The sequence below is a fragment of the Echinops telfairi genome, unplaced genomic scaffold, assembly GCF_000313985.2.
Source record: "Echinops telfairi isolate 266 unplaced genomic scaffold, ASM31398v2 ScPeMD7_8;HRSCAF=38, whole genome shotgun sequence".
NCBI classification, from domain to species: Eukaryota; Metazoa; Chordata; class Mammalia; order Afrosoricida; family Tenrecidae; genus Echinops; species Echinops telfairi.
The window spans coordinates 14,665,794-14,679,047 of NW_022103905.1; the positions used below are offsets into that span (position 1 = coordinate 14,665,794).

At 35.7% G+C, this 13,254-nt stretch overlaps 1 protein-coding gene across 4 annotated transcripts in view; it reads right to left on the reverse strand.

Moving 5' to 3' along the window:
- Positions 1–13,254, reverse strand: part of ZNF280D (zinc finger protein 280D) — a 116,025-nt gene that overhangs the window by 31,305 nt on the left and 71,466 nt on the right. For all 4 annotated transcript variants that reach the window (XM_045286494.1, XM_045286495.1, XM_045286491.1 and 1 more), the window contains 3 exons: positions 9,087–9,149; positions 5,355–5,473; positions 5,176–5,212 (listed from right to left, as the gene is read on the reverse strand). In XM_045286494.1, the coding sequence (XP_045142429.1) occupies positions 5,176–5,212; positions 5,355–5,473; positions 9,087–9,149 (219 nt within the window). The remainder of the gene's footprint in view (positions 1–5,175; positions 5,213–5,354; positions 5,474–9,086; positions 9,150–13,254) is intronic.

Here is a 13,254-nt window from a genome sequence, read left to right on the forward strand (position 1 = left end):
TGTATGGATTGTGCTAAGAGTTGTATGAGCCCCTAATAAAACGATTTCTTAAAAAAGGGGTACCCCCCAAACCAGATTTCCCCCCCAAAAGTTATGTATTTAAATTTTTTTTACAAAAAAATCTTATCACCTTCAAAGTACTCTCCATTACACAATACATTTGTCAAATCTGTGATTCCATTCTTGGAAACATTTTTCAAACTCATGTTTGGATGGCTGACACCACCTCCCTAATTTTTTCCTCACCTCTTCTATAGCATCAAATCACTGTCCTTTCATGTCCCTCTGCACTTGTAGAAACAAAAAGAAGTCACACAGTGTGAGGTCACGTGAGTAAGGTGCATGTGGCAAGAAAGGCATGCTGTTTTTCCCCAAAAACTGGTGCACTGAAATGTCTGTGTGAGCAGGTGCATTGTCGTGGTGGCAAAACCAGTCCCCCAACTGCCACAAATAAGGCCTTTTTTTGTCACACAGTTATACAATCCTTTCAAAACCTCTAAATAGAAAGCGTGATTAATAGTCTGACATGGCAGACACTATACCCCTAACATCACATCCGATTTTGGGGGGGCTACCCCCTCGTATGTCGAAGCAACTTGCTTTCTCACCTCTTTCAAGCCTTTACTGAAATGTCACTTCTCAATAAGGCCTTGTCAGGACAACAAACTTAAACTGACAGCCTCCCACTCCACCACGCATTTCTTTATCTCCTTTCTGGACTTTATTTTTCTTCACTGTACTAATCATGTAACATTTATATGTATATAAATGTGCTCTTTCATCACTAAAATGCAAGCTCCTCCAGTATAGATATTTCGGTTCATTTTTAACCTAAAACAATACTAGGCACAAAGTATTTGCTATAACATTACTGACAATTCAATGAGATCCAACGAGATGAGGTGTTTTACCACACGGTAACTACAACAGGACAGGAGTCCAAGTCTCTGTACTTTAGTAGTTAATTTTCTAATAATGGTGATGGATTTGAACTGAGCCAAATATATATTCTTTCAATGATAAACCAAATGCACATTCTTGAAATGACTATTTCTGAATCAGGTAAATAAACTACTTAGGACAACTTGATGATACAGAGCGATCAGGATACTCACACTGATTAGCACCAAAAAAAAAAAAAAGCCAAATAGTTTAATACAAAATATTATTTTATTTAAGGCTGTTTAAAAACGAAGATACGGGTTACAGAATGTGGGAGCTTCTACTTTATGAAGTCACATGGATTCATACTATTAAAAAACTGAATCATATGAAGAACACAAACATATAAAGAACACAATGTGGTTTGTCATATTTCTGAACTATGATCTAATATCTATAAATGAAGGGAATTTACAATAAAGAAGTTGTTGTTTTGGGACAGATTTTGGGTTTGAAAGAGTGGATATAAAACTTCCTGATCTAGCTAAATTAGGAAAGATGATGAACGTATCACCAAGACCAGTAGGAGACATAGTCACTCTTGTATCTTTTGAAAAATCACTCATATACAGTAGAAATTAGTTTAGAAAGTTAAAACGAACAGATTTAACTCATTAACTGCAAGTAGCACATCATATAATCATCAGCTACACTGGCTTTCAATCTGATCAAAGTATTCATAATTGAAGAAGTTCAGATTTTTAAATACTATGATTGAGTCACAAGTTCAGATTTAGACTGTCTACCACTAGGGCTATTAAGATCACAAATGAAATTCTGCTAGTCTTTTAGATGCAAGTAAATAGTATTTGATTAGTATTAATAAAAAGACAAACCACACTGCCATTGAGTCAACTGTGGCTGGCAGTGACCCTGTAGACCAGAGTAGAAGTGTCTCATAGGATTTCTGAGGCTCTTAGCTTTATGGAGCAGCTGGTAGGTTCAAACAACCAAGCCTTCAATTCGTAGTGAGCACTTAACCTCTATGATGCCAGAGCTTCATCATAGTGTAAATAAACTTTTAATTGGGCTGGAGAAAAAATTTTAAGATGCACTGGGTAGGCAATAGTTCCCAGTCTTTGGACCAAGTAATCAGGCTTCGATGTAACAACTGAAACAATCCTTCTGTCTATATGAGAAAATTCAGAGGCTTGATATAAAACCCTTCACTGGGAAGTAATTCTTAAAGAACTTAAAACAAATTATTAAAAGAAAGCAATGTAAAAAATTTAAAACATAAAAAATAAATTAAAATAATCTAAATTTGTTTTCTCATAAAAAAACACCAAAAATTTTTAGAGAGGGGTGCGTCTGATTAGAGCACACTGGAGAAATGAAAACGGATGGAGAAGGGAGGGGAGGACATCCTGGCCCACCAAGCCCTGAGGACAATATTGCTGCTCAGAGCAGACAACGCACAAAGAGGACCATAGGACCAGCCCCACCATGAGACACAATGTCCCTCACTAAACCTTAGCGCTGCAGGGGACAACACTGAAGACACAGTGCAGGAATTGTGCACAACTTGACCCCATCATGTAGCAAGGGAAGCAAATACCAAAAATAGACTTTGGAGAAAGAGTGTGGCACCCCATCAGACTCTACTGGAAAACACTCATAAAGGCCAACAGACCTTGAACTATTCGTAGGCTTTTCCATTTTTTGTAAGTGGCTTTCTTTTTGTTGTTGTTGTTCTATTGTTTTGTGGGTCTTGGCTTCCTTTATTGTTTTATTTGGCTTTGCCTGGTTTTTGCTCTTATTAATGCATCTGCATGCTTATTTAGATAAAACAGCTGGGATATGTAATTCAGAGAAGAAAAAAATGAGACCAAAGGTTCTGGGGGGATACGAGAGAAGGGGAAGTGGGAGAAAGGAAGGGAGCAGGGTGAAACCAACCCAGGGTCAAGGTAACAATAAGTGAACTAAAATCAATGGAAAGAAGGGTGTAGGATGCCTACTGGGGTTTAATCAAGGGCAATGTAGCAGTGAGGAATTACTAAACCTGAATGAAGGCCAAACATGATGGTGGAACAAGAGGAAAGTAAAAGGAAATGGAGGAAAAAACCAAAAGGCAAAGAACATTTATAGAGGACTAAATACAGGCATGTGCATACGTAAATATATATATAACGAGAGGGGAATAGAAGTATGTACTCATATCTATATGTTAAGAATTAAGGTTGCAGATGGACATTGGGCCTCAATTGAAGTACTCCCTCAACACAAGAACTTTCTGTTCTAACAATCCAGCATTCTGTGTTGCTTACCTTCCCTGACATGATTGCTGAAGACAAAGGGGGTACATAAGCAAATGTGGTGAAGAAAACTGATGGTGCCCAGCTATCAAAAGATATAGCATCTGGGGTCTTAAAGGCTTGAAGATAAACAAGCAGCCATCTAGCTCAGAAGCAACAAAGTCCACATGGAAGAAGCACACCAGCCTGTGTGATCAGGAGATGTTGATGGGATCAGGTATCAGGCATCTAACACCCAGAACAAAATCATACCCAAGGTGAATGGGGGGTGGTGGGTGGGCATGGAGTGGAGATCTAATGCCCATCTGTAGACAATTGGACATCCCCTCACAAAGGGGTCACAGGAAAGAGATGAGTCAGTCATGGTGCAGGAAAGCACCGATGAAACACACAACTTTCCTCTACTTCTTTGGTGCTTCCTTCCTCCCACTATCATGACCTCAGTTCTACCTTACAAATCGGATTAGACCAGAGCATGCACACTGCTACAGATAAGAGCCCAAAACACAGGGAATCCAGGATAGATAAACCCCTAATGCCAACAATGAGAGTAGAGATACCAGGAGGATTAGGGGAGGGTGGGGGGAGATTACAAGGATCAACATATAACCCCTTCCCAGGGGGATGAATGGAAACGTGGGTGAGGGGTGACAGAGGACAATGTAAGATATGAAAATGATAATCTATAACTTATCAAGGGTTCAGGAGGGAGGGCAGGTGGGGATGGAGGGGAAAGAAATGGGGAGCTGAGGCTCAAATGGGAAGAGAATGCTTTGAAAATGATGGTGGCATATGTGCAAATGTGCTTGACAAACTGGATGAATATATGGATTGTGATAAGAGATTTAAGAGCCCCCAATAAACGTATTTTTAAAAAAAGGTTTCAGTCTCAGAAACCCATAGAGGCATTTTCTACCCTGTTGCGTGGGGTCACTATGAACTGGAATCAACTTGATGGCAGTGAGCTTGGTTTTTTGGTTGTTCTAAGGTCATAAAAAGAAACAGAGTTTCTTAACAACCAAAATGTTTTTATTTCGTGGATGGCACCCATGCTAGAGAAACATGAAAGGGCAGAAGCCAAAATGGTTAAACTTCAAGTTGGATGTTAAAACTGTGATCTGATGGTATTTTCTTAACTAAAATGGATCTACACGCTTAAGATCAAGAGCAAAGCCTCTAATGGGAAGCTGTATTCAAGTTAGTGGGCTTTGAGGCTATCTTAAGCCAATTAAGCATTAGCCTTAAGGAAGGCCAGCCACACAGAAAGGGAATCTCCCCAAGATATTTCTTGAGACCACAACCTTTTCTGACAAGTATCACAGTCAAATTATTCACAATGTTTGGAAAGAGAAAACAAACATCAGTGTGTCCAAGTGTAACCTGACCATTTTTTGAAATCTCTGGACTGCTTCTGCACCTTAAAAAAAAAAAAAGAAGAAAGAAAACACAGTGACAGACAGTGAATGAGGAAAAAGATAATCATCTGACCAAAAAAATTAGGAGTTACAAGAAATTAATAAAGCAGACAAATCAGACAAAAAGACAAAAAGCCATATCTTTTGGGTTGCATAATTCTGAAGGCAATTAGTGGGGAAAAATCATTTTCAGTAAAATAAAAAGACTGTAGCAACAAAATATATCTTTTGGAGAGAGGGAAAAAATACATTAAGATTTGTCAATATGACACATGGTGGAATAAAGACTAAGTCCTGTTTGAAAGCTGGAAAGAACTGAAAAATGCCTGGATCATGAACTTGACTGCTTAACTGCCTTTGTGTAAGAAAACACACCAGAACTTTGAATTTAGGAAATTCCAACTTGTCTTGCACCAGGTAATGAGCTCCATAGAGCAGATACTTATTTCAACAAGCAGCTTTAAAAACTATAAAAACAAAAAACTTAATATCTTTCCTTTATATTAGTGATACATTAAAGAATGTAACAGTGCTAAAATTCATCAAAGGAAAATACAACTTACTCAGAAAGATGTTCAAAAGTTGGGATGCAAAGAGAAACTGAAATCAGAAGAAAATTATTACATTTAAAACCATATATGAAATAATGGTGAGAATAATGATTTAGAAAAAGCGCATATTAGGGATGAGCAAACATACTTCAATAAGAGAAATCTAATGTTATACAATCATGTATACATACCATTCTCCATTACAACTTGGCACATGTGCGTTTCATGTTGACATAAGTGGGTAGCCATATTATCTAAGCCAGAAACATCAGTTAGGAAATCACAATTAAGGCACACTATAGTAATGCCCCTACGGAAAAAGCAAATATAAAACGTTTTTGTCATTTAGGGCAATCCATACACAAATTCAATGATTATTTTTCCATGCCACAACTTGTGATTTATATTTTGTTTTATGACTTTCACATCCCACTTGTTATATAAAACAGATAAAACTGAATTTCCTAAAAAATAGCATAGCCACTTCCAAATTATGCAGTCATGTGTTTCCAAGAAGTATTTGTGTCTCATCAACTTACCTCTCACACTGATTGCCAAAAGTCAAGAGACCTATAGCATAGTTTTGCCTCCACAACCTGTGTAACTAGGGCAAGTCACAATCTATATGAGCCTCTGCTCATTTGAGAAGCAAGGATCTAGCACTCACTCATTCAGTGTGTATCTACTCAGGTTATCTTTACAGAAAATGTTCCACTAGGTACTATGGATATCTACTGGACATTATACTAATAATGAACGTAAAAGGTAATTTGTGCCTTGATAGATGTTATAATCTACTATCGTATTTAGGTAAGGATAAAATTAGAAAACAAATATAAATGTTTTAAAAATATATCTTTTAATGTGATTATTGTTACTGTCAGTTTGCTAAAAAAAGAACATCATATACTTTTGAAGTTTAACACATACTTTATATATATTTCACGTGTATAGGAATACAAATAAGTAAAATATCTTAGACTGACTTCTTTCTTGAAACACTAAACTACCTACAGGATATTTACATCTAGTATCGGTCCAGTAAGAATGATCTTCATAAAACCAGATTCATGTATGTCCTTCCCAAATCATTATTTCCTAACTTATCTTTCTTACTATGCCATTTACCTTGACAATAAAGCTCACATTATACTTACCTCTGACTCCCTTCTCTAAAAATATATCAAGTATTTAATAATATTAACAAAACATTGAATGCTAATTCTGTGCCACACTAACCCTCTAGACCTATCATCTGAACTAAATCTTATAATAACCCAAAGAAATAGGTGCTATAATGATCTCCTTTTCAGAGAGAACCCCTTGGTATAGTAATCTACCAATAGCACAGAGTTGGTGAGAGTAATCACAAACTTTGAAATTTAGTACTTTGTTTCCAGAGCCAACAGATTCCAGTGTCCTTAATGGATTCTAAAGGAGCAACAATTTTGAGGATGGTACAGGACCAGACAGTGTTTCATTATGCACATAGGGTCACGGTGAGTAGGAATTGACAACATTTTAGCTCAAGTTCTTAAAATCATAATTACCACACTAGTTCCAACTAATCTCTGTGATTCATGGATATACCATTCATGCTGTATACCCCTCAATTTAGTATCACTTGATTCTCACAAAATAGCAATGATGCTCTCTCAACCTTCCCAACGCCACCACCCTTTAATACAGTTCCTCATGTTGTGGTGACCTCCCACCAACCATAAAATTATTTTTGTTGCTACTTCATAACTGTAATTTGCTACTGTTATGAATCGAGTGACCCCTGTGAAAGGGTCATTTGATCCCCAAAGGGGTTGTGGCCCACTGGTTGAGAACCGCTGCTCTAACGCACTCCAAATTAAGTCCAAACTCCATAGGTTTATTTTCAAGGCTTTCAAAATTTGGCTCAACACTTAAAACAATTCCCAAAATGTCAATCTTGTTGCTATGTTATGTAAAGTTACGTTTCCACTCCAACTTTGCTAACCATTCCTCTGTACACTTCCTGTTTTTCCCGCTCTGCACCTTTGTTTATGCCATGTTTTCCAACTATAATGCCCTGAGCTGCTTCTATTAGTAGAAAGAGCTTATCTAAATATTTCCTTTCAAAAAATACAACTATAAAATTTATTGTTCTGTAAAATTATAAATACTTTAAGTTGCATTCATATAAATTGCTCAATTTCATATTTAATATGAGACCTACTGTAGTAGAGGGAAAAGTATCTGCCTGTTAATTTAAGAGCCAAAATTACAGGTGAGCTTGACAACAGTAAAAGAAAAATCACAAGCTTCATCTTCAAAATGTGATAAACAATTTCATTTCTTATATTTTCAGCAAAAGCATGAAAGGGAGATAGGGAGACTGGGGTGAAGCACTGGAGAGAGGCTGTAATTAGGATGTCATTTTAAATGGAGTGGTCAAGGACAGTCTCAATCATCACAGCGGAGACCTGCTGAGATGAGCTGGCCACGGAGCTAACTGGAGAAGAGTAAACTAAGGAGTAGGAATCATAATACAAAAGTCCTCAGAAATAACCTTACTCTTTTTTCTACTTTTTCCCCTAACCAAAATATATCAAAACAAGTATGGACTAAACATATCCCAATGTCTTAGTCTAGTGAAACAAAGACATTGATATTTTTAGAAATGTCAGTATGAGCAAAATGAACAAAGAAGAAATCAATATGAAAATGGATTTTTGAGTTAAATGTGTGCTATAGCCAAAGTTAATTATCAATGCTTTTAGAAATATTCAGCAACAGTTCTTTCTTCATAATAAACAAGTTCTGCACCACTTTATTTCAAATAGGAGAAAATAAAAATAGAAAAGCCTAAGAATTATGAAGGCTATATACCGATTTCAAGAAGTCCAGTGCTTTAAAAATTCCTTTGAAACTGAAAAAGTGTTACTCACTTTACTAGGTATGTTACATATCTTTTCAATATTCAAATATTTATGGAGAGTCTTATATTTGTTCTCGTTTTAGAATGCAAAGGCATGAAGGTTTCATCTTGATGGCTGAGACCACCGAAACAGAGTTTAAGACAAGAAGATAGGCTAGTCACACCTTTGGTCTAAGGATATAATGAAAAGAACTGTTATGTCCAGTCGCAATCATTTACATTTCCAAACTAGGGAGCTCAACATCAAGTTAAGAAAAAGTTTTAACAAATCATAATGAAATAGCACTTTAGATCCTCTAAAATGACTAACGAAAAAAAGAAATAATAGCAAGTGCTGGAAAAGATGTGGAGAAATACTCTGGTAGAAATTTAAATAGTGCAGCTACTAAGAAAGCCGAGTAATAGTTCCTCAAAAAATTAAGCAGAAAGTTACCACATAGCCCCCTAATTCTCATTGTAGGTATTTATCCAAGAGAAACAAAAACATATATTCACACAAACGTGTACACAATGTTCACAGTAGCATTATTCTTCATACCCACAGTGAAAGCAATCTAAATGCCCATCAACTGATGAATGAATACAGAAGACATAGTCTACCTATAAAACAGAGTATTACTGAACAGTAAAAATGAAGTACTGATAGCATGCTACCACATGGATAATCTTGAAAACATGTTAGGTGAAAGGAGTCATAAAAGACATTATATAATTTCCATTCTAAGAAATGTCCTTAACAGATATATCTATACATACGTGGGTTGCTTAAAGATGGAGCTTGGAGAGAAATGGGGAGTAATTGCTGTTGGATGTTGAGTTTCTTTCTGAAGCTATGAAAATGTTCTAAAATTTAGGGAGGGGTATACAACTGAATACAGTAAAAGTTATTTAACTGTATATTTTAAATGGGCAATTATATTATATAAATTCTATTACAATAAAGTTACTAGGTGAATATTTTTTAAGTGTTAATAATTTATCAGTAAATTGAGTGAAAAAGCATAAATGGCATTACCTGAGATTTTCTGAATGCTTCTTAAAAATGCAAAACCTTTTACTTGGACGGTTACTATGAAAGCTGGAAAGACAAAAGAGATTTGATTAATGCTACAGAATAATTCATATTAATTTTATATCCATATTTCAATTCTGTGCATACTTTTTTTAGTTTTTAATAACATATTTAGACCAAATTAATAAAATTACACATGCAATCCATTTAAGATTCTACCATTTATTTTACTTGTTTATTTCCTAATGGCACTTATCTCCCTAGAAATATCTTACAAGATGATCATACTTTGTTGTATAATTATGTCTCTAAAAAATGGTTTAAAATCTAAGAGAATCAAATTAAAATGCTTCTAACTATTGAGTTGAAAAATTTTTTACAAATAACTTTTTCTGCTATAGTAGTGATTAAAAGTAATTATTCTTACTTATATTCTAATCTTAAAATGCTTGTGCATGGGAGAGGGAATACAATCTAAATTATCTTGAAAGTAATACTACTTGAGCTGTTCACCATCTGCAAAATCACACATTTACTGAGTTCTCTCCAATTACTAGAAGTTTTTAAAATTAAAGCACACCTCCTGAGTTAAACAGTGCTTCCAGAAGAAATGAACAGAAAACCACTAATCAAATTTAGCAGCCAATGATGACAACAAATAACCAAGCTTATTGCAATCACATCACTTCCAATTCCTGGTAATAAACCCCATATGCTAGAGCAGAACTGCTAATAAGATTTTCTTGGCTGTAATCTTTACCAGAGCAGATTGCCAGGCCTTTCCTCCACAGCACCACCCAAATAAAAAAGCCAAACGTTTAAGTACTGCCACTGAGTCGATTCAAACTCTACAGGACAGAGCAGAAATGCCTCTGTGGATTTCTTAAATCTTTATGGGAACAGAAAACCTCATCTTTCTCCTGAGGAACAGCTGATGGGTTTGCACTGCTGATCTTGCTGTGAACACCCCAAGGCATAACCCACTATGCCACCAGGACGCCTCACAGCACCCTTGGGTGGTTGGGTTCAAGCTGTCAAGCTTTTCTGTACTAGGACAGCAGATTTGAATAACATAGCATACCACTAGGACATAATCAAAGACTAACAGCATCAGTATCACCTGGAACTTATTTAGAAATGTTTGGTTTGGGGCCCCAACATAGAACTACTGAATCAATATCGGTCAGTGTGACCAGAAATTGTTTTTAAAAAGTTAGTTTGTACTGATACACCCAAAGCAGGCAACACACCAGGTTAATGGTTGTTTTCAGTTACAAGTTAATGGATCACCAACACAGACAGCACTGATGTACGGGAAAAGAAATAGTCTACCTAGTGATAGCACTCTGATAAAATCCTGATTTATGTCATTTCTTCAATTAGAGGGATAACTACTATTAAAGAATTTACAAATATAGGACATTATACGTACCCTCAAATACATACACGTAAACATATACACATGTTTATGTGTATATATTTTAAATCAAGGGTTAGAGTACTCTGGAATCATATGCTAAGTTTCATGAACACCTCTGTGTTTCCCCAGAGTAATGAATACAAAGATTTTATTTGAATTCTTAAAGAAAATGAACTAAAATAAGCTTTTACTTAAAATTAAGATTTATAAATAACCTTTAAAGGCCCTTTTCCTTCTTTCTTAAAACACATGGACCATTGTTAGCTTATTATTATACAGGGTGAGAATAAAAGTACATTGAGGAAGTTTTTAATGGCAGTCATTTATGTCTACAACTTGTTCCTTATAAAATGTTGGTAATTTAAAAATTATAGTTCTTTGAATCGCTTTAATTTTTAGTTCCCTATCTAGAAGAAAGATTAATACTGCTTTTGGTTTCTCTACATTTACCACACAAATTTCCTATTTGTAGTTTTGTGTATTATAGGAATAGAAAAGTAGACCTGGAACTCCTACATACAAAAGGAAACATACGATCTTTTAGTAACTTTAATAACCCATAATACTGATGGTGTGACAACACAGCACCAAACTAGAGGCTGATGATGCAGTGACTAGACTATTCTGGGGGAAGAGGTACATGGACCTGGCATACAATCAATGTTCACTACTTACTAAATGAATAAGTTCATATGAATAAATCAGTACTCTAAGGATCAATAATGACATATACAAAGTTTGATGGATGCGTGTGAAGGCTGCAGGGAGTGGGAGTGGGAAATGAGTTGAATTAAGAGTTTAATTTGGATGAGAAGGTTCTTACTGCCTTGATCCTGGCAGAGCAAAGAACTAGTGCAAAGATGTGGAGGAATTTTCAAACAGCAAAAGTAACTGAATGAGCTAAGTAGTGATGAATTATATATTGAAAGGAATGAGATATTCAAACGAATTTATATTCTACAGAAAATTTGAATATCCTACCAGTATTAGATAGGAATTTAGACTAAAAAGGACCTGACCACATGTGCTTAATCTTGCAGAGGGAATGGAAAACCAAGGCTTAGAACTCATAACCAAGGGGACCAGTTATTACTGTAATAATCTTACTGTTATACTATTAATCAGTGGCAATACTACTATATAAAATACACAGAGAACTCAAGCAGATCTTAACAAGATGTAACTCAGTCCTTTGTCATATTCAGAGTACAGGAACACAGGTTTATGCCGACTTTCCTTTCCCGGAGGTGGTGGGAAGAATCATCCTTCCAAGCCTAAGCGAAATGCCGTTTATGGAAAGTTTTACTTGTCTTTAAAAAATTAATCCATATGTCCTCTGCGCTTCCATAATCTTCTTTTTCAAAGAAGCTACATAAACATATTTTTCCTACTAGATTTTATAAATTAAAGGCAAGGGTTTTATTCCTAAACTCACAATGGTAGCTTAGAGATAGCTATCATTAGTTGAGTATCTCCTAACTGCAAAAAACATTTTCTTAAGCACTTTACGTGCATTTTCTCTAATAATCACAGTAACTGCCCCACCACCCCCTCCAAGAAAAAGAAACTGGGAGTAATTTGGTTGAAGATACACAACAAGCAAATGATGAAGTTTGGACTCAAATCCAGATTTGTCTGATTTCTACCAAGAGCTTGCCTCCCCACAAAAATCTCATTAACAAATAGTACCTTTTTGGTAAGGTATATAACCAATATTTGTTGAAGAGACCTGACTGAAATAAATACTGATAGAAGAGCTATTAAATAGTTATATTTAATAGTCAAATAGTTAAATTCAGTGCCATCAAGTCAATTCTGACTAATAGTGACCCTAAAAGGAAGGCTAGGGTCTGATATTGTAACTCTAACCTATTTTTCTCCCAAGATGCAGCTGGTGGTTATGAACTATAGTTCACTATGTAAAAGCTACTCCACCACCAGGGTTTCGAGTGTCCTACCACTAATTTTATTATCTTAAATGTACAGAAAGTTTCTTATTACCACATATACTCGCATATAAGCGGACCTGAATATCCGCTGAGGCACCTAATTTTACATAAAAACTGCATTAAAATGTGCAGTTATATTCGAGTATATACGTTACATGTCATATTACAGAATATTAACAATTCTTATGCATTTTTCAGATGCTCCCTACTGCTGCCTAAAAGCTATAAGCAAATGAACAAAAATTTAAATAATTTCACCTATTTTTTTTAAAATATCACTTTAAAACTATGTAAGATGATGATGATGTATTTTCCTTCAAATGTCTTATACAGCTCCAACTGCTTCAAGATTTTTAACATCCTTTTGCAGATTATCCAGGGACTTTTATAAGTACTATATAAATATAAAAGGGTCCCCAGGTGGTGCTTGGCTGCCAACCCAAAGTTCGGCAGCTGTATCTGTCCAGGAGCTTCTCAGAAGAAAGGCCTGATGCCTAACTTCAAAAACATCATCACTGAAAACCCTATGGAGCACATTTCTACTCTGACACAAACATGGTGGCCAGGAGTTGAACGGATTCAACAGTAATGAGTTTCTTAGTAAGTAAATAGTGACTTTGAAATGTGCTAGAAGCCATGGTGAAAACAAAGGGGATTTTCTTCACATGGAGATAACAAGCACAAATAAATACAAGGCATAGGTAAAGGGTGGTCAAATCAGAGGAGTACAGGAATGTTTAGGGAATAACAATGAATAAGAACAGGGCACTGTAGACAATGAATATGGAAGGAAATTCACTAT